Source organism: Rhinolophus sinicus, linkage group LG14 (assembly GCF_036562045.2).
Source record: "Rhinolophus sinicus isolate RSC01 linkage group LG14, ASM3656204v1, whole genome shotgun sequence".
Taxonomy (NCBI): domain Eukaryota; kingdom Metazoa; phylum Chordata; class Mammalia; order Chiroptera; family Rhinolophidae; genus Rhinolophus; species Rhinolophus sinicus.
Window position 1 is genome coordinate 29,992,004 of NC_133763.1, and position 23,048 is coordinate 30,015,051.

Consider the following 23,048-nt stretch of genomic DNA (forward strand, 5'->3'; position numbering starts at 1 on the left):
TAAGATTTTCAATGGTCTTTCTTGGTAAATGTTCCTTGTGCTCTTCAAAAGAATATGTTTCCTGCTGTTGTTAAATGAAATGTTTATGTCAAATAGGTCAAGTTGGTTGATAGTGTGGTTCAAGGCTTTCAGAATTCAAATGTCTCTTTTATCTCCTCCCTGTAATACTTTTGCATCTTGTGACAAAGCATTCAGCACCCAGCCACAAGAAATAACTGAATTATCTGAGCTTAACGTAATATCTTGCCACTGAAGATAACTGCATGGCTTCTTCACCACCACGTAAATAACACATGTTCATAGATTCTATATATCTACTCTCAGAAAGGTGAAGGGTTTTTGTTTTTTGGTTGTTTGGTAAAATAAAAGTAGAATACCAGGTGGCCTTATTTTTAAAAATAAGTAAATAAAGAATTCAAAAAGTTATATTTTCAAAAATAAGATGAAGAACAAATAAGGTGTGAAGAACAAGTCCAGATGACGGCTTTTAAATAGAAATAGTACAATCCCACCTCCAAAACTGTGAGTCAATCAACCCTCAACAATGATATCAAAGTAGGCACATCCCATATCTAGGTCTACATTTCCGGCATAGGTCATTTCAGACACTTAATAGTTTCATGCAAAATTGGATAGTCAGGGAAATTAAAAGAAGTATCTGTTATGTTTTTAGCCTCAAGTTGATAGGCAACTTTCAATGAACTAAAAATTCATTTGGAAGAAACCTCCATGTAATTGAAAGGCTTATCCAGCCATTAAAAGTCTATTTTCTGGGTGAGGGGGGGGACCCACTTGTTGGGGTGAGAGGGTTAATCATTTTTAAATTGTGGATACGGCCTCTTTCTTGGAAAAAAACTAAATTTTTCTCATGTTTTTTATGAATGTAGACATTTATAATAATATTAATCACTGAACCAGTTCTCTTTTGATGTTTTACATTTCCTTAATTTCTATCAAAATATTTTAAAACATCTTTAGTTCTTTTTCCATTTCCCCCTGACAGATTCACTCCTACCAGCCTATTTACTAAATCTTATCACTTTTCTAGTAAAACTGTTCTAACTTTTCTTAAAAATGAGGGCCATCAACTTTATCATACATAATGCTTAAATTGAAGTACATAGGAAATTATTATTTGTGTGTCTGTGTGTGTGTGTGTGTGTGTGTTCTGGGTGAAAGCTGAAGTTTTTTTTTTTTTTTAATTTATTGGGGTGACAATTGTTAGTAAAATTACATAGATTTCAGGTGTACAATTCTGTATTACATCATCTATAAATCCCATTGTGTGTTCACCACCCAGAGTCAGTTCTCCTTCCATCACCATATATTTGATCCCGCTTACCCTCATCTCCCACCCCCCACCCCCCTTAACCTCTGGTAACCACTAAACTATTGTCTGTGTCTATGAGTTTCTGATTCTCATTTGTTTGTCTTGTTCTTTTATTGTTTTTGGTTTGTATACCACATATCAGTGAAATCACATGGTTCTCTGCTTTTTCTGTCTGATTTATTTCGCTCAGCATTACACTCTCAAGATCCATCCATGTTGTCACAAATGTTCCTGTATCATCTTTTCTTACCGCCGAGGAAATTAATTTTAATGCATACCAAATCTCCTATTCTCTTTTTTTATTTCTTTAGAGCAAAACCCAAGTCATCTTTAACCTGCTATTACTTTATTAATGCTTTCAAGCTTGTTATCTTAGAGCCCGTTAAGACAAAGTTTTTTTCATTAGTGTCATTCTCATAAAGATGGTCCTGTGCACAGTTTACTGTGGGCCCAAGAACAGGCTCAGAGCCTCTCCTTAATTCCCTCACAATGACTACTGTTGACAAGATTTCAGTCAAGTTTCAAGGAAAGGTGAAGGTAAAGTCCATAGAGAGTAATTCTTTGTCTTAATTCATATTGGCTTCCCCCCCCCAGTGATGTGTTTAACTTTTAATTTAGATTAGGTTGTATAACCAAGATTTATCTCCCCTTGTTAGTGTAGTTCCCCCCTTTCTCAATTTACACAGTAAACACTGAAAATGTCTCTTAATTGACCTCTTATATCCATCCTCTACGTTGTAGACCCAGTTATCTTTTTAAAATGAAAACATTATAACTCATTCCTATGAAAAACTGTTCCATGTGCCAAAAACATTAAATAAAACATCCCCAAAGTAAGAAATAAGTGAACTGTGTCATCAGCGTATTTGTTTACAGCTTGAGGGGAAAACCCCCTGGTAATGTCTAAAATCGGAACTTTTGTTCTTCCAGATCTCTGACACAGTTTTAAGCTTTCATGTTCATTGTGGGGTAGTGAAATATGTCATTTTAATTTTAGACAAATTTGTATTTCTGTTGTTTTCTTCTTTATGTATTTTTTTCTTCTGACCTAATGACTACACACCTGGCATCTCAGATCATCCTTCTACAGACTTTCTGTGTTTAAAAAAAAAGTAATTGTCCATGATGGCTTTATGAAACTGTGAAATAAAAGTATAATCACTCTTATTTCATAAGTATTCTGTTTCCCAAATTTATCACTCCCTCAAATCCATACTATCCCTGAAACTTGCAGTGATCTCTATTTTTTAATTGACTTGCTGATTTACTTGCTAATATGTTAGTAAATTTTGACACATGCTTGACATAGTTTTTTTAAGGAAATTTTACACATGGCCTTCCACACTTATAAGGTCACATCCAAATAATACACCATGACATGCAAAGGCCTCTATATCCTACTCTTATTCCGGGGGTGCCAAATATTGTATACATGTTTTTTAAGAGATGTTATCTATGTATTACTTTTCAAAGTTGAGTTGAATTACGGTAGCAATGTTTAGTGTGACGTTTGCTCAAAAGATGGCATTAATCAAATGAATGCTAGCATCACCATGCGACAAGCAGGACAGCTAAAGAAAACAGTGGAAGCATTGTTGTCATTCAAGAAGTGAAAGACCAACTGAGCCATCCGGGAGCTCAGCGGCAGCTCAGATTGAGGGGACAACAACTTGACTTGGAAAAAAGGCCTGGAAGTACACACTGTTCCCCAATAAAGTCCTGTTCCCCTTCCCCAATAAAATCTTTAAAAAAAAAAAAAGAAGTGAAAGACCAATTTGAAGTGTATTTGAAATTTGAGAACACTGTGGAAGTACAATGACAATGGAGGTGTGAATATGCAACAGAACCTCCAACACGCCTAACAATTGCATGCATTTGTGATAAATTTGAGATGCATGGTACTGTGTGTGATGTGCACAAGGGAAGATCTGGGAGGTCTTGCACAGCCACAAGTCCTGCTTCATCTACTATGGTGTTGGAACAGTTTATACGCTCGCCACAGAACTTTACCAATGCTCGGCATAATCAGAAGTGTCTGGATGCTGATAGTAACCACTTTGAGCACCTCTTGTAATCGTAGAAGTCAAACGTGACTTGTATTCATCTTTAGTTACTGGTATATATTGAGTACTATAATTTTAATACAGTTTTTCTTTCTTAAAATGTGTATATATATTTTTGGCACCCTCTTTATATGGCCATGCCCCACTCCTCATATTCTGTGCCTGTGATTCTCAATCTAGGTAAAAGACTAATTTTCCCCTAAATTTATTATATACTAATAATCTTGTAAAATACAATGAAAATGAATTGTTTCAAAAACAAAATGAAAAAGGTCTATAACAGGACTTTTTCTCATTATAATATTAGATTAACGTACATAAAATTACTCTATTGAATTGTTATAAAAATATTTAAACATTTACTTTCAGTTTGTATACTTCTCTTGTCACAGACAAGTAGCAAATGTTTCCTAAATCTTGTCTTGTTCTTTGGCCCACACTTTGCATGGCATATGAGATCTGACAATTAAGTTTGCAAATGATGTTACTAACCTTTTTTGATATCAGAGGGATTATTCATTATGAGTTTGTACCAACTGGACAAACAGGTAACCAAGTTTACTATTTGGAAGTGCTGAAAAGGCTGCATGCAAAAGTTAGATGAAAATGACCTGAACTTTTCGCCAACAATTTATTGGCTCTTGCATCATGACAATGCACCAGCTCACTCGGCACTGTCTGTGAGGGAGTTTTTAGCCAGTAAACAAATAACTGTATTGGGACATCTTCCCAACTCACCTGATCTGGCCACTAATGACTTCTTTCTTTAACCAAAGGTAAAGGAAATATTTTACCCAAAAAGAGAGGAAGACATTTTTATGACATTTAGGACATCAAGGGTAATACGATGACAGCTCTGATGGCCATTCAGAAAAAAGTTCCAAAATTGCTTGGAAGGGTGAACGAGGTGCTGGCATTGGTGCATAGCTTCCCAAGGGAGTACTTTGAAGGTGACCACAGTGATATTCAGCAATGAGGTATGTAGCACTTTTTCTACCTTGTTCACGAACTTAATTGTCAAATCTTTATGCTTCAAGTATCTTCAAATGCTGAGAATCCCCACAACTTTCAAAACTGAAATATCATCTATCTTTGTGCCTTCACTTCTTCAATTTGGAGTCTCCCTATTAGTGGGCCTGCTGTACTGATCATCTTTCAACTCTCAATTTAAGTGGAATATCTAAAGGCTGTTTTGTAATCCTGCAGAAGGAACTAGTGATCCCTTTCCTTATGCCTTCAACAAGACAAAATATTTACTTCTGACTAGCAACCACAGCATTGTATTCTAACTATTTGTCCACATGGCTATCTCCACCACTGTACTCAAACTTTTTGTTATTGCTCTCAAATAAGTCTCTTTACTATGGATACATCTCAATTCTAGGCCTGTTTTATCTCTCCATTCTGAATCTTAATAGGCATTTCAAATTAAACATCCCAAACCAAATTCTTAGTTTGCCCTCCAAATCTGTTCCTTCCATAGTCTTATCTATCTTAGTTAATTATAATTCTGAATAGAATTTCAGCCTTCTCCAGACAAAAACTTGGACTCATTCCTGGCTTCTTGTTTTTCTAACGTGACAGATGGAATTTACCATCATGTTCTACTAGTTCTATTTTTAAAAAACAGTTTCATGTCTCATTTTACCACTTCCTTCTCAAGCACTATGTTTTACTACAATCATTGTCTTCTCAACTTATTACAATAGGCTTGAAATTAGTCCTGTTACTTTTATCTTTGTCTATGTCTCCAAGTCTAGTGTCACAGAAGCATAATATACAGTGGGGGAAAGATTTGACTTGGAACCAGAGAAGTTAGCTTGAGCCATTTAGGAATTCAAGAATTATTCTGACCAAAAACTAGAGTCATGGGGAAAAGCCCATTCAAATAGAAAACGTTGAAAACATATTTATACTACACACCTGTGCTAGGAACTGAAAGGTCCCTATTTGAATCTTTTCATTTTGATAGAGGTCCTGTGGCCTTTTACCATGTGATGGAACCTTGACTTATCATTTATTGCTCCAAACAGTTCATTAAAATTCCACCTTTCCCTCTAGACTCTAGTGGCCTGCTTCTAGATAAGCTGTCTGAACATGTCATAAAAAAGGTGATGGACTATCAATAGTGAAAGGGCTGGCCCCAAAACCTTGTTCATGGGTAAGAGTACAGCCTTGACAAGTGATCATGGAACGCTGTCTGTTAATTTGAAAATAGAAACTTCCACTAAGAAATCTACACAATCTGTTCAATTACCCCATTCAAGGGAAGGTGTTGTTGACTGGACAAATTCTGTAACCTAATAACTTCCTGCTCTCTAACAGGCTCAAACATATCTCCATTAAAGTAATTAGCTAATTTAAAATGTATATTAAAAAGTAGTGGAAGAACAAAAAATAATAATGATAATAATAAACCAAAATAATAAACACATAGTTTAGCTGCCATCCAATCGCTGTTTTCTTTCATTGCTTTGGCTCTGCCAATCAAAATTATGCCCAACCCCCTTTCTAATATTAGGAAGATTAGAAATATTATCTTCCTAATTTCTCAAAATATTAATTTCTCCACTGAATACACACAACTACCAAGGCACACATATACACAGTCTAAGAGAAGTAGGAATGCTATTCCAACACCATCCTCATTTTGACAGGAGATATCTCATATGTCATTATTTTCTCTAAATATCTCTAAAGATGCACAAACACCCAATCACTGTGAAATCTGAAGCCTTTACCTGCCTCCTTCACCTCTGGTGAGAGACAAAGGAAGAGAGAAAGCATTTTAATAAGAACACAACCGAGTGATGCAGAGATGTCAAAGAGGGACTGAATTAAGACAACATCACTTAATTTGACAATAAATTTATTTTAGTCAGCATTTACTAAATTCAGGCAGGACCAGTTACATAATTTGTGAGGCCAGTACAAAATAAAAATGCCAGCACAAAATGAATCCATTGTTCAATAGTTATTAAGACTTTCAAGATGGTAACAACTGAACAGATCAAATGCCCATGAAGCTGGCCCTGAATTCAGGTTAGGTTCTTGGTTATGGACACAAATACAAACACCTAAATCCTGCTTTCAAGGAATTGAGACCAAAAAAAGAAGATCAAAAGCCTAAATTACTACTGTTAAGAAGTAAGAAAAGATAAGTGTATTTATGGAGATCTGGGGAGTACATGAGAGATTTCAATTGGGCAATCCAGGGAACATCCCATGAGAAATAGGTGTCTGAATTGGAGTTTGAAGGATCAAAATAGGATGAACATGTAGCCAAAACAGAAAAGAGATTGCTGGAAAGTGGGGGGCAGGGGGAAAGAGAAGGAGCAGATTTCCAAAGAAGTCAGAATCTCTGCCAGAACAAGCTATTTTAACAAAATTGTGTTGTTGTTTTTTTCTGGTTTGAACCATGTTTAAGAAGAAGCAGACAAGAATTTTATGTATAAGGTAAAACAAATGTCATCAGAGTTGGTTTAGACTTGTTTTCCATTTCTTCAAGAATCTGTTTTTGATCCATGATTTCTGTGCCAAGCATAGCTGATTTCCTGAACTCCTAGGGTCTTGGGTGTTGGCTTCTGTGGGAAAGGTAGTGCTGGGTACATGGGGAGAGCAGATGTTCCAATTTGAGCTGTGGGAGAAGAAAAGGATCTTGATCTCAAAGAAGGGAAATCAGACAGAAAGGGGAAGAAAAAAAGAAGATAGAAAAAAAAAAGAATGAGTTGATAGGAAGTTGAAAAAAAAAGAACAAGAAAAGTCTTACCTCTGCTTTTTAAACCATGAGTTAACCACAACTAAGATGACCAGGGTAACTGTTATAGTCAAACAGATCAATATGGGAAGGATGGAATATCCACCTGGTTGGGGATAAAATAAGGATGTCAATCTATAAAGTACTCTCTAATCTATCTCTGTTAATGTTTCTTAGATCACAGGGGTGGGGCCTTCCAAGAGTTTTTTTCTTCTGTATTTTCTAAAGCCCTCATTTCAATTCCTCTTGAGTCTATGTCCCTGATATTTCCCCTCCTTCTCTCTTTCATCAAATCACTAAATCATTCTTTCTTTTCTCTTTAGTACTTCTAATCCTCTACTTCTGTTTTCTCAAATATTTGTCATTCTTCATGCTTCTTTATTTGGATTTCCCCATTTTTATGCTCTTGTGCATAGCATTCATATCCATTTCTCCATCTCCTCATTCATTAGCTCTAATACTATGGAAAGAATATCATTTTCCAGCTGGGTTTCAGTTCTTCCTCACCCCAGTGGATGATTATATCATGGCCTCCTAGACTGCTGTGTTTCACTCGACAAGCCAAGCCAGCCGCCTCCTGAGCTGCCACATCCAGGGTTACTCGGAGATACCATGTCCCATCAGCATTTGGCAGGATGTCACCTTGCTGAGTGCCTGGCTGCTCCTGCTCACCCTGTGTCCACATAACCCACACAGGCTTGGGATGAAAACCAGTGACATGACACACCAGCAACAGACGGCCAGGACCAGGACTGGGACCTTTGGACACCCAAGCCTCTGGCTTCACTGGAGAGGAGAAGATGAGAAGAAATGGAGTTAAGAAGGGCACCCTATAGCCTCTTATGTGCTTCAAAGTGATGATAAAGAGTGAATAACTTAAATACAAGAGTTAAAACTCTAGGGATATGAAGGGAGAGAAAGTTGGGCTCACCTTGTCTTTCCAGTTCTGACTTCCCTGCTTCAAGGAGGCCTGCCAGAAATCGAGGACAGGTGTCACTGAGAAGGTGCTGTACAATTTCTTTAATAACTCGGTAGTGATTGAGTACCTTACAAACATTCTGAGCCTGACTCCCTGCTCCTGGAGATGGCTTCCAGCAATTTCCTTGGAAACTCAGGAAATCTGATCCTTGATATGCCCCATTTAAGAAGCTTTCTGAGGCCTTCCCAGCATACATTCTACAGCTGAATGATACCTGGAGCTCAAAGGGATCTGGATGGACAAGGAAAAGAGAATCAATATGGAAAGAATTACAGGGAGGGAAAAGTAAAGAGTCTAGAAAGTTAAAAGATTTACGGGAAAAATTTTTCTTGGGAATCACATGGGACACTAGAGTTGGGATGGGAAAGGGGGAGGAAATTTGTGGGAAGAAAACATGAAGATAATAAAGATAATTAATGTGAAGTGGCTAGATGGGAAGACTGTTAGAAAGATAGGAAACAAGTCAAACAAAGTTCACTTGGGAGAGGTTAGGTACAGGCTAGGCTACATAAATGCTCAGGCCAGAGAGAAAGGAGGTTAGATCCTGGATGGGAAAGGCTGAGTCTGAGGCCAGGGTTAATAGGAAGAAGATCAGGGAAATATATGTATATACAAGGCCTGACAATTAAGTTCACGAACTTGTTGCAACAATGTTGCTAACCTTTTTTTGATATCAGAGGGATTATTCATTATGAATTTGTACCAACTGGACAAACAGTTAACCAAGTTTATTATTTGGAAGTGCTGAAAAGGCTGCATGAAAAAGTTAGGTGACCTGAACTCTTTGCCAACAATTTGTGGCTCTTGCATCATGACAATGCACCAACTCACTCGGCACTGTCTGTGAGGGAGTTTTTAGCCAGTCAACAAATAACTGTATTGGAATACTCTCCCAACTCACCTGATCTGGCCCCCAATGACTTCTTTCTTTACCTGAAAATAAAGGAAATCTTGAAGGGAAGACATTTTGATGACATTCAGCACATTAAGTGTAATATGACTACAGCTCTGATGGCCATTCCAGAAAATGAGTTCCAAAATTGCTTTGAAGAGTGGACTAGGTGCTGGCATTAGTGCATAACTTCCCAAGGGGAGTACTTCGAAGGTGACCGTAGTGATATTCAGCAATAAGGTATGTAACATTTTTTCTAGGATGAGTTGGTGAACTTAATTGTCCAACCTTTGTATATTGGAAAGAAAACTATTCCAAGGAGCCAGAACATGAGGGTATATTCAGGGCTGTGAAGAGATATGTACACATAGGCCCTTCTGTGTGTATGGGGGGGTAGGGGGGATAAAGTGGGGATGGTGGTGAAGGGTGAAGCAGAGGAGAGAGAGTGAGCCAAGGGAGACAGGGAAGTTGGACGATGGTCAGAGTCTATATACCATCTTCCCCTTTGGAAGATGGTTGGAGACCTCAGACAAATATCACCTTGGAAAAACAAACTCACATTCAAACTGAAACTGACTGGCAAAGGCCTGCACTTCCCGGGGAAAACCATGGAAGTACAACTGCAATAACATCTGGAGGTTCTTCAACTCCTCCTTGCTAAAGCTACCCTGGGACCAGGGCCTCAGAAAGTGGATGGTGCCCAAGACACTGTTCCAGCGATGAGTCTGCAGCTCGCCCAGCCAGCCTGAGGCCTGAGTGTGTGCCCAGCTGTGGTTGGCAAAGGAGGAAATCTGGAGCATGCGGAAGGAGTAGGGCTCTTTCGTTCCTGGATGATGGGGTCCTAGAACCTGAGGAGCTGAGAGAAAGTGATACGGCAAGTGAGAGAGTGTGAAAAAATAGGAGAAGAAGAGCCCACATAGGAGAAGAAAGCTATAATTATACAGTTTGCACATTATTCCATATTACCTTCCCCCTGGGCCAGCTTCTATTCTCCAAAATCAGAGAGAGAAACAGACTTGGGCAAGGATACTTTGCCTGGGCTTAGCTTGGCATGCAGAGTCTGAGGGCACCCAGTAGGAGATTACTGCCTGCCCCCAGGTCCTTGCCAGAACTTCTTTTCCACACTTCTTTTCCACTATGCCCACCCACAGGTATTTTTCCACCTAGGTTCTTACCCACTGTGCTTGCCCTAGGGCAGAGAAGTTCCTTGAAGAGCAGGAGCAGCAGGAGCAGCATTGGAGCTCTGTTAAGCAAAGAATGCCTCAGCAGGACGTTTGCCTTAGAACTCAGATATCAGCTCCCCTCCAAACCTTCTCACACCCTTATCTAACTTCCCTTGCCACACAAACTGACAAACCTCTCCCTCTGCTCACTTCCCTGTCAGAGAAACCCTACTGCCTCCCTCAGCCACAGGCCTCCCACAGGGCCTCTCATTTCCCCTCCATCTCTCCCACTATCTGGCTTGCAGAGTTTCTTCCTGTTTTCATCTGCTTCCTGACCTCCCCTATTGCACCAACAATATAAAAGGAATCCTGGTTCATGATAAAGGCTGCCTTATGACAAAGTCTGTGCTCTGGTTGGAAAATTTAGTACCTCTTCGCCTTAGAAAAATCACGTTCACACTTGGGTTCTTAATGTCCTTTTCGGTGAAAAGAAGTGATGGAAGTTCCTCAGTGGTGCCCAGTGGCTCTTCCAAAAGTCTCCCCATTCCTTATCTCTCTGTGGTCTTCTCCTTCTCCTATCTGCTTCCCAACCACCCTTTCTCCTTTTTCTTAGGCTTCCCTGTGTTTCTCTATTTACCCATTGTTTTTTTCTCTGGAGTCTACTTTCATTCTTTTCATTGCCTTTCCTGTTCTGCCATCTCCTCAGTCTCCCTTCCGTCTCTTAATTCTGCTCTTCACAAAGTCATTACCAGAAGACATTAAGAACTTTGAGTGTAGCTGTATAATCATCAGGCAGTTGTCCATAATCTATACTAGAAAGGAGCAGCAGTGGCAATACAGTTTATCAGATAATCTAAGGAAAATGACCTTTTGCTCAGTTTCCCTAGTCAGATCAATTGTCTCTGTTAAAGGGATCCATGAATGGGCTTGACCTAGAAGTGGTGTGCTGGGAGGCAGATAGGTTTTCACCCATGCTGTATGAACAGGTCTATAAGGGATATGCAGAGACCTTGGATCCCCACCCTACCCTAAATGAGTTTAGTGTGTCTACAGGTTGGTGGGCAAGCTTCACTCTGGGTATGAAAGGCAGTCATGCAGGCTTCCTTTCATAGCTCATGGCCTGGGAGTACTGGTGTCCTGTTGGTGGTGTCTGACTAGAAAGAACTTTCATTGGAGGAGGGGAAGTGACTTCTGGGGAATGGAGTGTTCATGAGAGAATAAGTCAATATGTTGAGTCTTTATTTTTGTTCCTTTCATTGATGCTTGCTGTGGCAGCCTGAAGGCAGTTGATATATTATTCATTTGTTTGGTTTTCATATAAGCATTCAACTTACATTTTAGTTAGAGCCCACCTGGTGCCAAAAGATTTATCAGACACTAAAATTTCAGAGATAAAAGTCCTTTGGAGATAACAGAACAAAACCCAACCTAAAACCTCTACTTTTAAAATGTAAAAGACTCACAGAATAGTGCTCAGAGTAATTAAAAACTGTTTACCCTGTTTCATCCTGGTATTGTTTCTGAATTCTAAGAATAAATAAAAATCTTACAAAGTTCCAGATAAAATAGTAGCTGCTTACAAAGAAGAGAATGACACTGGCTTCAAATATCTCATTTTCAATGCAGTGGGGAAATATTTCAGAATTCTGTGGTAATGAGACAATCCTAAAATTTTTTTATTCAAGCAAGTTATCATATTCTGATGAGGACAAAATTAATCATATTTGTATACTCAAAAACTCAAATAATATGCCACATAACTCCCTTTATAAAACAAATTATCTGAGCAAAACCAAAAATTAACCTGAAAGAACTCAATAAATGATGCAAGAAATACTGGTATAAAATTATTTTTATAGATGAATGGGACTACATCAAACTAAAAAGTTTCTGCCCAGAAAAAGAAACAATCAACAAAACAAAAAGGCAAATAACAAAAGGGAAGAAGATATTTGTAAACAACACCTCCAATAAAGGGCTCACATCCAAAATATATAAAGAGCACATAAAGCTCAACAACAAAAAACAAACAAGCCAATTAAAAAATAAAAAGACCTGAACAAATATTTTTCACAAGAAAACATACAAATGGCCAACAGACATATGAAAAGATGCTCTGCTTCACTAGATATTAGGGAAATGCAAATCAAAACCACAATGTGATACCACCTCACACCTTTTATTATCAACAAGACAGATAATGACAAGTTTTGGAGAGGCTGTGGAGAAAAGGAAACCCTCATGCACTGTTGGTGGGAATGTAATTGGTACAGCTGCTATGGAAGATAGTGTGGATGTTCCTCAAGAAATTAAGACTAGAATTACCATATAACCCAGCAATTCCTCTCCTGGGTATTTACTCAAAAAATCTGAAAACATTTATCCGTAAAGATATAGGTATGCTGGTGTTCGTTGCAGCATTACTTATATTGGCCAAGACATGGAAACAACCAAAGTGTCCTTCCATAGATGATTGGATAAAGAAGATGTGGTATATAAACACAATGGAATACTATTCTGCCGTAAGAAAAGATGAAATAGTGCCATTTGCAACAAGATGGATGGATCTTGAGAGTGTTATGCTAAGTGAAATAAGTAAGACAGAAAAAGTCGAGAACCATATGACTTCACTGATGTATGGGATATAAAACTGAAAGCAACAAAGGAAAAAGACAAACAAAGAAACAAAAACTCATAAACACAGACAACAGAGGGTAAGGGGGTAAGGAGTGGTAGAAGAAAGTAAAGGGGGTCAAATATATGGTGATGGAAGGAGAACTGACTCTGGTGATTAGCACAAAACGTGACATATTGATGATGTATTATAGAAATATACACTTGAAACCTATGTAATTTTACTAACCACTGTCACCCCATAAATTTAATTTAAAAAAAATGTAAAAAAAATCCACAGCCCAAAATACATGTAGAAAATAAATAATACAAATATAAGAGAATATTTGCAAATACTATAAATATAAATGAAAACATATAAAATGTGATACTAATTAATTAGAGAATGATTTATTAATAGTGGTTTTATTGATTTTCAGACTGCAAGAGCATTTGGTCATATGACAGTGACCCCAAAATTTCTCTCTTTGCAGAATGATATGTTTACCTGCAAAGATATTCCAGCCTGAAAACAGGCACTGTACTTGCAAGAGAAACAGATCAAGGACTAAGGCAACTACATCCCCAGCAACATCTCCTGTGTTCCTGCTAGAAACTAAAGGATCTTGTGCACATAAAGGTGAAAGGGGTCAGATGTGTATTTTGAGTAGTAGCCTCATGCTTCTACAGAAAGTTCAAGTACGTTTGACACGTATTTGTTAAATTTTATCTGAAAAAAATGTGTAAGATCCTACATATTTTTGCTAAAGAGTAATAAAGGGAGTATTTGCCTTACCACATGGTATAACATACTAGAAAGTTAGTATTAAATCAAATTGGAAATATATAGAGACATACATGACAGAAGTGGGAATTGGAGCTTAGGAACCAAAGCAAAGAAAAGAGACAAAGTAGAAGTTTGTAGGCCTTGATTACGTTTGCCACACTGAAGAATTGTCTTGCTTTTCAAGTAAGTGAAGGGTTTTAAACATGAGTGATGTGGTTAAAATGGCATTTAAGAAAAGTCCCTAAACCACAATGAGATTCACTGGAGAATGTATCAGAGAGTGATGAGACCAATATGGCAGATGACTTTAGTGACCTGGACAAAGGTAGTAGCAGTGAGAATGGATAGTAGAAATAACAAAAATAGCACGGATGTAATCAGGATTAATCAAACAAACTGTGACCAGAAGGAGATAAAGTGTTTTGGAAGAATGGTATTGAGATGCACAGTTCGATTTGGGTAATGTAGAGATTGAGGCTCTAGTTGGAGGTATTTGGATGGTTCATGGCATATGGGTTGTTACAAGTAGGTGTTATGGACTATACAGAACCTGCCAACCTCATGGTGCCATAGAAAGAACTGTAGACATCTATAAATCTGTCCATCTCTTTCAAATAATATTTTAAGTTAAAATTAAAAAATATTATCTATGTCTTAGAAAATGCTCAAGTATCTTGAATTTATTCATTTACATTCTTTCTCTTATTCATTAAATAAATTGTTATTGAGCATCGGCATTTTACTAAGAACTGAACATATAATGGAAGAGCAAATTATTGTAAGACTAGAGAAGGAGGTATAAAGTCCTTTTCTTGGTGGAGTTTAGTGTGAATGAAAATACTCATACAGATGAATATATAAACACAACTGTCATAAGCACTGAATTTAGAACTACACAATACTATGATAACAAATGATAAGAGGAATGGACCAAGTTAGGGAGATCAGGAAGGAGTCCCAGAAAGTGATGACAGGTCTGCATTTTGAGGGAAAATTAGAAGTTAACCTGAAAAAGAGAACAGACTGTATGCAAAGACCCAGTAAATAGAGGATGTATATCTTCTCTGAGGAACTGAAAAGGGCCACAATTCATATGTATTTCATAACACAAAACTTCTCAAATATCATTAAAAAATGGACAAAACATATTTTAGGATATGATTATGCACTGAACTTCATAAAATACTCAGTAAAAGTTATAGCATGTATATATCTAGGTAACATATTCAGGAGGCTGATTATCTGATAATAATAATATAGTCCACTCATGGTAGCCTACAGCACCTGTAAATCTCAAACCCAATAATAGATGTGTCGGAACTCATTAATCTATCAATTCACTGAGGTACCAGATTTCTATGTGTTGGTCAGCTAACACTTTCAGAATAACAGCCTCTTTTAGATAACCTCTGGGTAACATGGAGTCTTTCTCCTCCACCCCCACCATGTTATGCAGATGTAAGCTAAAGATTGAATACTTTATTTCACTACACCACCACCCAATAGGCCTCCAAGGCCCCTTTAAACATCCAGCTAAACCTTTGTTGAAGTTTTTTGGTTCTGTGCATGAAACTAAGCCCTTAGTTAAATAGAGATGTTTACAATGTTATGAGGAATGATGTTGTACCTTGGTTCTTTGTCTTCTTGAAGGAAAGAATTTAGTCAAGAGACAAGATATTTTTTTGTGCAGCAATAGGACAGCAACAAGTTTATTATTAAAAGTTTATTATTAAAAGTGAGTACACTGCGAGACATGGGGTGGGCTGACCTAAGAGAGGGAAGCAGCCTCCTTACGTTGTTTGAGGGTTTTTATCTCTGTGGGTAGACTTGTCTCTCCCTTTCCCTTCTCTTATCTCTCCTTCTCCTCCTGAGGTGACTAGTCCTCCATTCTCTGGCATTCAACAATGCATTTATTTGATTTAGGGGCATGTGTAAACATACCCCTTTGGGGTATGTGTAATTCTGCAATCCTCCTGGGCTAGTAAGGGATATGTGGTCCTGAAATAGGATTTGTACTCTGATAAGCAGGATGTCTTCCTCCCTTCTGTGGCTTGTAACAACATATCTCTTTAATCTAGCGGTATGTGTAAGCCTGGAATCCTGGGCAGATTCAAGGGGGCCTTGACCCAAGTAGTAGCTGTAGCAAAGGGATTTCTAACCTAAGTCTCTCCTTCTCCTGTTCACTTCTATCTATCTACCTACCCTATCAACAATGCATCCTAAGACCATGCAGACAAAGAGGTGCTGTAGTAATTCAGATCCCCTATTTCTTTGGTATGGGAAACTTCCAGAATGTTAAAGTGAGGTGTTTAGCTAATCCTTTCCCCCAAACAATGATAATACTGGACAATATTTTCAAAGACAACCATATCAAGACTCTGGCAATAGATCAAAGACATACAACAAATTGAGAAGTGTTTATTCTAGAAAAACTACTGAACCTGGGATAAGCACAGCTGTGGTTCTAATTGAAGCTGTTCCCATTTCCTCCCCATGCCCAGTATTCTCAGTGCAGTTCTACCAGGGCAGGGAAGGCCATGAAAATCAGAAGCTTTCCTGCTAGACGTGGCTAACTCAATTTAGAAAGGAGTAGGGAAAAACCCAAACCCAAGGGCAATACTGTCAAAAAAAATAGCAAATTCAAAGGCAAACAGATGGAAAAGGTTAACTTCCCAGCTAGCCAGAGTATAACATTGGATAGGGTAGGCAACATACCTGTAGACTAGCAAGAAAATTTAGAGGAAGATCCTGTGAAAGATAGTCATAGTGGGCCATGATAATCTCCCACATGTCCCTGGTACTCCAGAAGGATACATACATGTGCAGGGTTCTATGCATGCTCCAGAGATCAGAAATGACCAACTGCATCTTCCAGTAGGTCTCTGGATGAATAGGAGGCTTGTGCACATGCTGTCAAGAGACACAATCAAGTAGAAGAGAAAGTAAAAGTCAGGGCCAACTTGCAAATTTCCTGAACTTTCAATGCATATCCCAACCCAAACAAAGATCCATTGGTAAAAGGTAGAAAATTTACAGGCTCAGGGTTTGAACACAGCTTACTAAGCTATGCTGACACAACAGTGGTCCCCAAGAAAACAGGCTTAAAAACAAACAAACAAACAAGGTTACATCACAGAAATGGTGGCATGAGAAGTGCTTCTTGAAATCTCCCCTGGAAATTACAACAAATTGAATAGCTATAATTCAACAAAGATAACGTAAGCAACACACAAGCATGTCTGAGGGATCCGTGCATCAAATCATCTGAAGGTAGACAAGTCAGGCTAGCAGAGGAGGAGGGAAGAGGAAAGTGCAGAGACACAGGCTGTGGGCCACAGGACGCATTCTGGAGCTCACTGCAGGCTTGGAAGAAGGAAGAATTTAGGCTGCATGTGCACTTCCTGTGGCCCACAGTCTTGCCTGAGGGATCAATATATAATACAGTTGAAGCTAGCATTTTGGGCAGAGACCTAGGAGCAAAGACTGAAAACAGAAGGGTGAGAACTGTGGTTTAAGCCCTCACTGCCAGGCAGAAAACAGAAAACTAAGATAGAGAACCTGGCTGACTCCCCACACCTTACCATCCCAGAGCTCGCCCCACCACCCCATGTTAAAAGTGGGCTCCAGAAGAAATTGTAGCAGTGTCAGATTAAAGAACAGGATATCTACAGCCCTGAGAACTGGAGTGCCAGTCCCCCAGCTGCAGATGCACAGCATGACTAACTCCGGCGACAGAAAAAGAGCTGTAGGGAGGAGAAAGCTGTGGGCTGGTAGTCGCCATTCCTCAGAGTCACAAACACACCAGGCACCTCTCACAGCCCACCCTGCCACCAGCTTTGGGGGCAGATCCCTGTGGGGGCAACCAGAGTTGCTGAGACACACAGTATCTGCATCAGGCTGCAAGGGCAACATTGGGATTTCAGAAGTTCAAAACTCTTATAGCCCTCCACATCCTCTCACAGAAGTGGTGCCCTGAGACACAGGTGACCTGCTCACAGAGAAGAAGCCCACCTTCAGGAACACCCCGACCCCCACATCAAGAGAGAAGCTGGAACAATACAAGAGAAAATAAAACTCTACAGTGTGAGAGAAAATAGAAGGCTGCAGTGGGAGAGAAAATAAAACATTCCAGCAACACTTAGTGGAAAGCAGAGGAAAGACCTCTTCACTTCAATCAGCTGCAGAACCCACTCCTGTAAATGCCCAAGAAGAGAAAAAACAATTTATTAATTGCTATGAATAACCAAGGTAATAAGACAGCTAAAAAAGAAAATGAAAACTTTCCAGAAAATGAACTCAAAGACATGGAAATATGTGACTTAAATGACAGGAAATTCAAGATTGCAGTTCTGGAAAAACTCAACAAGATGCAAGAAAACACAGACAGGCAGTTTAATGAACTCAGAAACACAATCAAAGAAAAAAATGAATATTTAACCAAAAAGATTGAAATTTTTAAAAAGAACCAAATGGAAATTCTAGATATACTGAACTCAATAAAATAAATGAAGAATGAAATAGCCAGCTTAGGTAATAATGCTAATCAGTTGGAGACCATAATTAGTGATATCAAATAAATCTGGAAATGACACACATGGAAGAACAGAGTGATTTGAGAGTTAAAAGAAATGAAAGAACTCTACAAGAACTTTCTGATTCCATCAGAAAGAGCAATATAAGAATAATGGGTATACCAGAAGGAGAAGAAAGGGAGAAGGCAACAGAGAGTCTATTCAAACGAATAGTTGATAAGACCTTCCCAAACTTGTGGAAAGAACTGGATCCTCAAATCCAAGAAGCAAACAGAACACCTCATTACCTCAATCCCAACAGGCCTTCTCCAAGGCACATTATATTGAAGCTGTCAAAAATTAATGACAAAGAAAGAATTCTCAAGGCAGCCAGGGGAAACAAAGCAGTAATCTATAAGGGAAAGCCCATTGGACCATCATCAAACTTTTCAGCCAAAACTCTACAAACCAGAAGAGAGTGGAACCAAATATTCAAACTACTGAAAGAGAGAAATTAGCAGCCAAGAATAACATATCCAGCAAAAATAAACTTTAGATATAAAGAAGGCATAAAGACTTTTCTAGACATATAGAAGCTGGGAGAATTTTCTAACATATGACCTGAATTACAGGAAATACTGAAGGAGGCTATTTAACCTGAAACAAACAAAAAAAAAACAATCAAAAGAATACAAAACCATGAGCAATATTATGAACAGACAGACAGAAGCAGGAAATGACAACCTCTACACAAAATAAGGCAATATACACTTAAACATAACATAAAGGGTAAATAAGATAAAAACATTTTTTAAAAAAGGAAACAAGAAGAAAAAGACAACTTGCTACTGCTACTAAGAAATCACCTCACAGCATAAGTAGAGATAATTTGTGAAAAAAAAAAAAAAATACACATAAAAGGGGAGAGAGTGAAAGTATGAATCTGCAAAGGGAAGTGGAAATAAGAAGCATGCTGAAGAAAAAGGACTACTGTATATATGAAAAGTTCTTCTACATAAACTTAATGGTAACTACTCAAAAAAAAAATTCCAGAACTGAGATATATAACATATAAAAAGAAGAAAGATAGGAAAATCATAGAATACCACCACAAAAATAACAGAAAGGCAAAGAAACAATGGAGACACCAAGATACCAGAAAAACAACACAAAATGGATATAGGAAATCCTCATATATCAATAATCACTCTAAAAGTAAATGAAATGAACTCGCTAATTAAAAGGCACAGAGTAACAGAGTTTATCAAAAAACAAAACCCAACCATATGCTACTTCCAAGAGACACATCTCAGCTACAAGGACAAATATAGACTCAAAGTGAAAGGGTAGAAATTGGTATCCAAAGTAATTGGTATCCATTCAAGCAAATGGTATCCAGAGCAAATCAGATGTAGCCATATTTATATCAGATGAAAGAGATTTTAGGATAAAAAAGTTAACAAGCGACAAAGATGGACATTTCATAATGATAAAAGGGACAATACAAGAAGACATGACACCAATATACATGCCCCCAATCAGGGAGCACCAAAATATACAAAGCAACTGCTAATAGAACTAAAGAGATAAGTTGATCGAAACATAATTATAGTAGGGGACTGAAATACATCATTGACAGTTATTGATACATCATCCAAACAGAAAATAAATAAGGAAATATATGCCCTAAATGACACATTACACCAAATGGATAAAAATCAATATTTATAGAGCACTTCATCCTAGAATACCAAACTATACATTCTTTTCTAGTGTACATGGAACATTTTCCAGGATAGACCATGTGTTGGAACATAAAACTAGCCTCATCAAATTTATGATTTAAATCACACCAAGCATCATCTCTGATCATAAGGCTTTGAAATTGGATATGAATTGCAAAAATAAAGCAGGATAAAACACAACATGCTTTTGAAAAATGACAGGGTCAAAGAAGAAATAAGAGGAGAGAGATCAAAACATACATAGAAACAAATGAGAATGGACATCCTATCAAAATGGACATCCTATCAAAATTATTGAGATGTAGCGAAAGCAGTAATAATAGTGAAATTTATCATTACAGGTCTATCTCAAAAAGGAGAAAAATCCCAGATAAACAACCTCACATTACACCTTAAAGAACTAGAAAAAAAAAAAAAAGAACAAATGAAACCCAAAGTCAGCAGAAGGAAGGAAAAATAAAAATCACGTCAGAACTACATGAAATAGAGAACAAAAAGACAACAGAAAAGATTAAAGAGCTGGTTCTTTGAAAAGATTAATAAAATTGACAAACTCTTGGCTAGACTCACTAAGATAAAAAAAGAAAAGACACAAACAAAATCAGACATGAAAGAGGGGAAGTTATCATGGATGCCAAAGAAATGCAAAAGATCATACAAGAACACTATGAAGAACACCTGAATCTATGTAATTTTACTAACAATTGTCACCCCAATAAATTTAATAAAATAAAATAAAAAAAAAAAGAACACTATGAAGGACTATATGCCACCAAATTCAATAACCTAGAAGAAATGAACAAGTTCTTAGGAATTTACAGTCTTCCTAGACAGAATCATGAAGAACTGGAAAATCTAAATAGACCGATCACCAGTAACGAAATTGAATCAGTCATCCAAAACCTTCCCAAAAGCAAAAGTCCAGGACCAGAGGGCTTCACTAGTGAATTCTACCAAACATTCCAAAAAGATCTAATACCTGTCCTACTCAAACTCTTCCAAAAAATTGAAGAAGAGACAATATTCCCTAATTCATTTTATGAGACCGATATTAACCTGATGCCAAAACCTGGTAAGGATAACACACACACAAAAAAGAAAATTACACACCAATATCTCTGATGAATACAAATACAAAAATCCTAAACAAAATTCCGGCAAATCAAATACAACAATGCATTAAAAAGATTATACATCACAATCAAGCGGGGTTCATTCAGGGGCACAAAGATCATTCCCCATATGCAAATCAATCAATGTGATACACCACATAAACAAAATAAAAAAGAAAAATCATATGATTATATCAATAAATGCAGAAAAAACATTTGACAAGATACAACATCCATTTATGATTAAAACACTTAATAAAATGGGTATAGAAGGAAAATTCCTTAATATAATAAAGACTATATATGACAAACCCCCAGCTAATATCATGATTAATGGTGAAAAACTGAAGCCCTTCTCACTCTATGTTCAGGAACAAGACAGGGTTGTCCCCTATCACCACTGTTATTCAACATAGTATTAAAAGTCCTCGCCAGAGCAATCAGCAAGAGAAAAAAAATAAAAGGCATCAAAATTGGCAATGAAGAAGTTAAATTGTCACTTTTTACAGATGACATGATTCTTTATTTAGAAAACTCTAAAGACTCCACCAAAAAGCTATTAGAAACAATACACAAATACAGTAAATTTGCTGGCTACAAAATCAATATATGAAAACCCATTGCATTCCTATATACTAACAATGAAATCTCAGAAAAAGAAATTTAAAAAAATCCTTTTGCAATTGCAACAAAAAGAATAAAATACCTAGGATAAATTTAACCAAGGATGTGAAGGACTTATACACTGCAAACTATAAGACGTTTGAAAAGAAATTCAAGACACAAAGAAATGGAAAGACATTTCGTGTTCGTGAATTGGAAGAATCAACATAGCTAAAATGGCCATATTACCCAAAGCAATATACAGACTTAATGCAATCCTCATCAAGATACCAACAGCACTTTTTAAAGAAATAGAATAAAAAATCATCAGATTTGTATGGGACAACAAAAGACCCTGAATAGCAAAAGCAATCCTAAGGAAAAGAAAAAAAAAAGACTAATGCTGGAGGTATCACACTCCCTGACTTCAGCTTGTTCTACAGAGCAACAATAATCAAAACAGCATGGTACTGGCAGTAAAACAGACCCACAGACCAGTGGAGTAGAATTGAAAACGCAGAAATAAACCCACATAAATACGGACAGATAATTTTTGACAAAGGAGCCAAAAACACAATGGAGAAAAGAAAACCTCTTCAATAAATATGCTGGGAGAATTGGAAAGCCATGTGCAAAAGACTGCTATCTGTTACCATGTACCAAAATTAACTGAAAATGGATCAAAGACCTAAACATAAGACCTGAAACAATAAATTGCATAGAAGAAAACATAGGTACTAAACTTATGGACCTTGGGTTCAGGGAGGATTTTATGAATTTGACCTCAAAAGCAAGGGAAGTAAAAGCTAAAATAAATGAATGGGACTATATCAAACTAAGAAGCTTCTGCACAGCAAAAGGAACCATGGACAAAACAAAGAGGCAGCCAAGTGAATGGGAGAAGATATTTGCAAACAATGCCTCCAATAATGGGCTAATATCCAAAATACATACGGAACTCATACAACTTAACAAAAGAAAACAAACAAACAATCCAATTAAAAAATGGGCAGAGAACCTGAATAGACATTTCTCCAAAGAGAATATACAGATGGCTAATTTAATTTTTTAAATATATAATACAGTATAATTATTTCCCTCTCACTTGTCAAAATTTCATTAGTTCCTAACACCATTTTTGACTAAAAATACTTACTCTTTGTGGCCAGGCCTCTTTTAAAAAGAAATTCCCCCTCCTATGCTTTTCTTTGGGGATGGCCCATAGTCATACTCACAGATCCCCTTTTGTTAACCTTTTTGTGAAAAGGAATAATTTACTGGAAACATATTACAGGATGTGCTTTAGACAAATTGACCTTCCTAAGTAAGAAAATGATGAGGGGGAAATCACCTAGAATTGATTTAAAATAGTATTTTTGAATAAATTTGTGTGAATGTAAGGAAATGTTCAATCTGCTACTATTGAAAACTCTATAATCATCTGATGACCTTCTTGTATTTCCTTCAAAGTCTGATTTACAACTTTAATGATA

General features: G+C 37.3%; 1 protein-coding gene and 1 long non-coding RNA gene across 2 annotated transcripts in view; one reads left to right on the plus strand and one right to left on the minus strand.

Moving 5' to 3' along the window:
* The first annotated feature begins 3,946 nt into the window (after window positions 1-3,946).
* The window catches only part of LOC141568549 (uncharacterized), a 40,062-nt gene continuing 20,960 nt past the window's right edge, over window positions 3,947-23,048 (plus strand). The window contains exon 1 of the long non-coding RNA XR_012491696.1: window positions 3,947-4,370. This is a non-coding gene — a long non-coding RNA (uncharacterized LOC141568549). The remainder of the gene's footprint in view (window positions 4,371-23,048) is intronic.
* Window positions 6,246-22,847, minus strand: CD1E (CD1e molecule). The gene is made up of 8 exons (XM_019751256.2): window positions 22,712-22,847; window positions 16,300-16,494; window positions 10,197-10,264; window positions 9,581-9,877; window positions 8,082-8,360; window positions 7,658-7,936; window positions 7,163-7,256; window positions 6,246-7,030 (listed from the first exon to the last, which is right to left on the minus strand). The coding sequence occupies exons 3-8, from the start codon at window positions 10,255-10,257 to the stop codon at window positions 6,865-6,867; spliced, it is 1,176 nt and encodes a 391-aa protein (XP_019606815.1). The 5' UTR covers window positions 10,258-10,264; window positions 16,300-16,494; window positions 22,712-22,847; the 3' UTR covers window positions 6,246-6,864.

Coding starts and splice junctions, on each gene's coding strand:
- CD1E (XM_019751256.2), bottom strand. CDS start 10,257: ATGCTGCTCCTGCTGCTCCTGCTCTTCAAGGAACTTCTCTGCCCTAGG. Junction 9,878..10,196: donor CCCTAGGGCAAGCACAGTGG/GTAAGAACCTAG, acceptor ACTTTCTCTCAG/CTCCTCAGGTTCTAGGACCC. Junction 8,361..9,580: donor CAGTCAGTTTCAGTTTGAAT/GTGAGTTTGTTT, acceptor TTGTCCATCCAG/ATCCCTTTGAGCTCCAGGTA.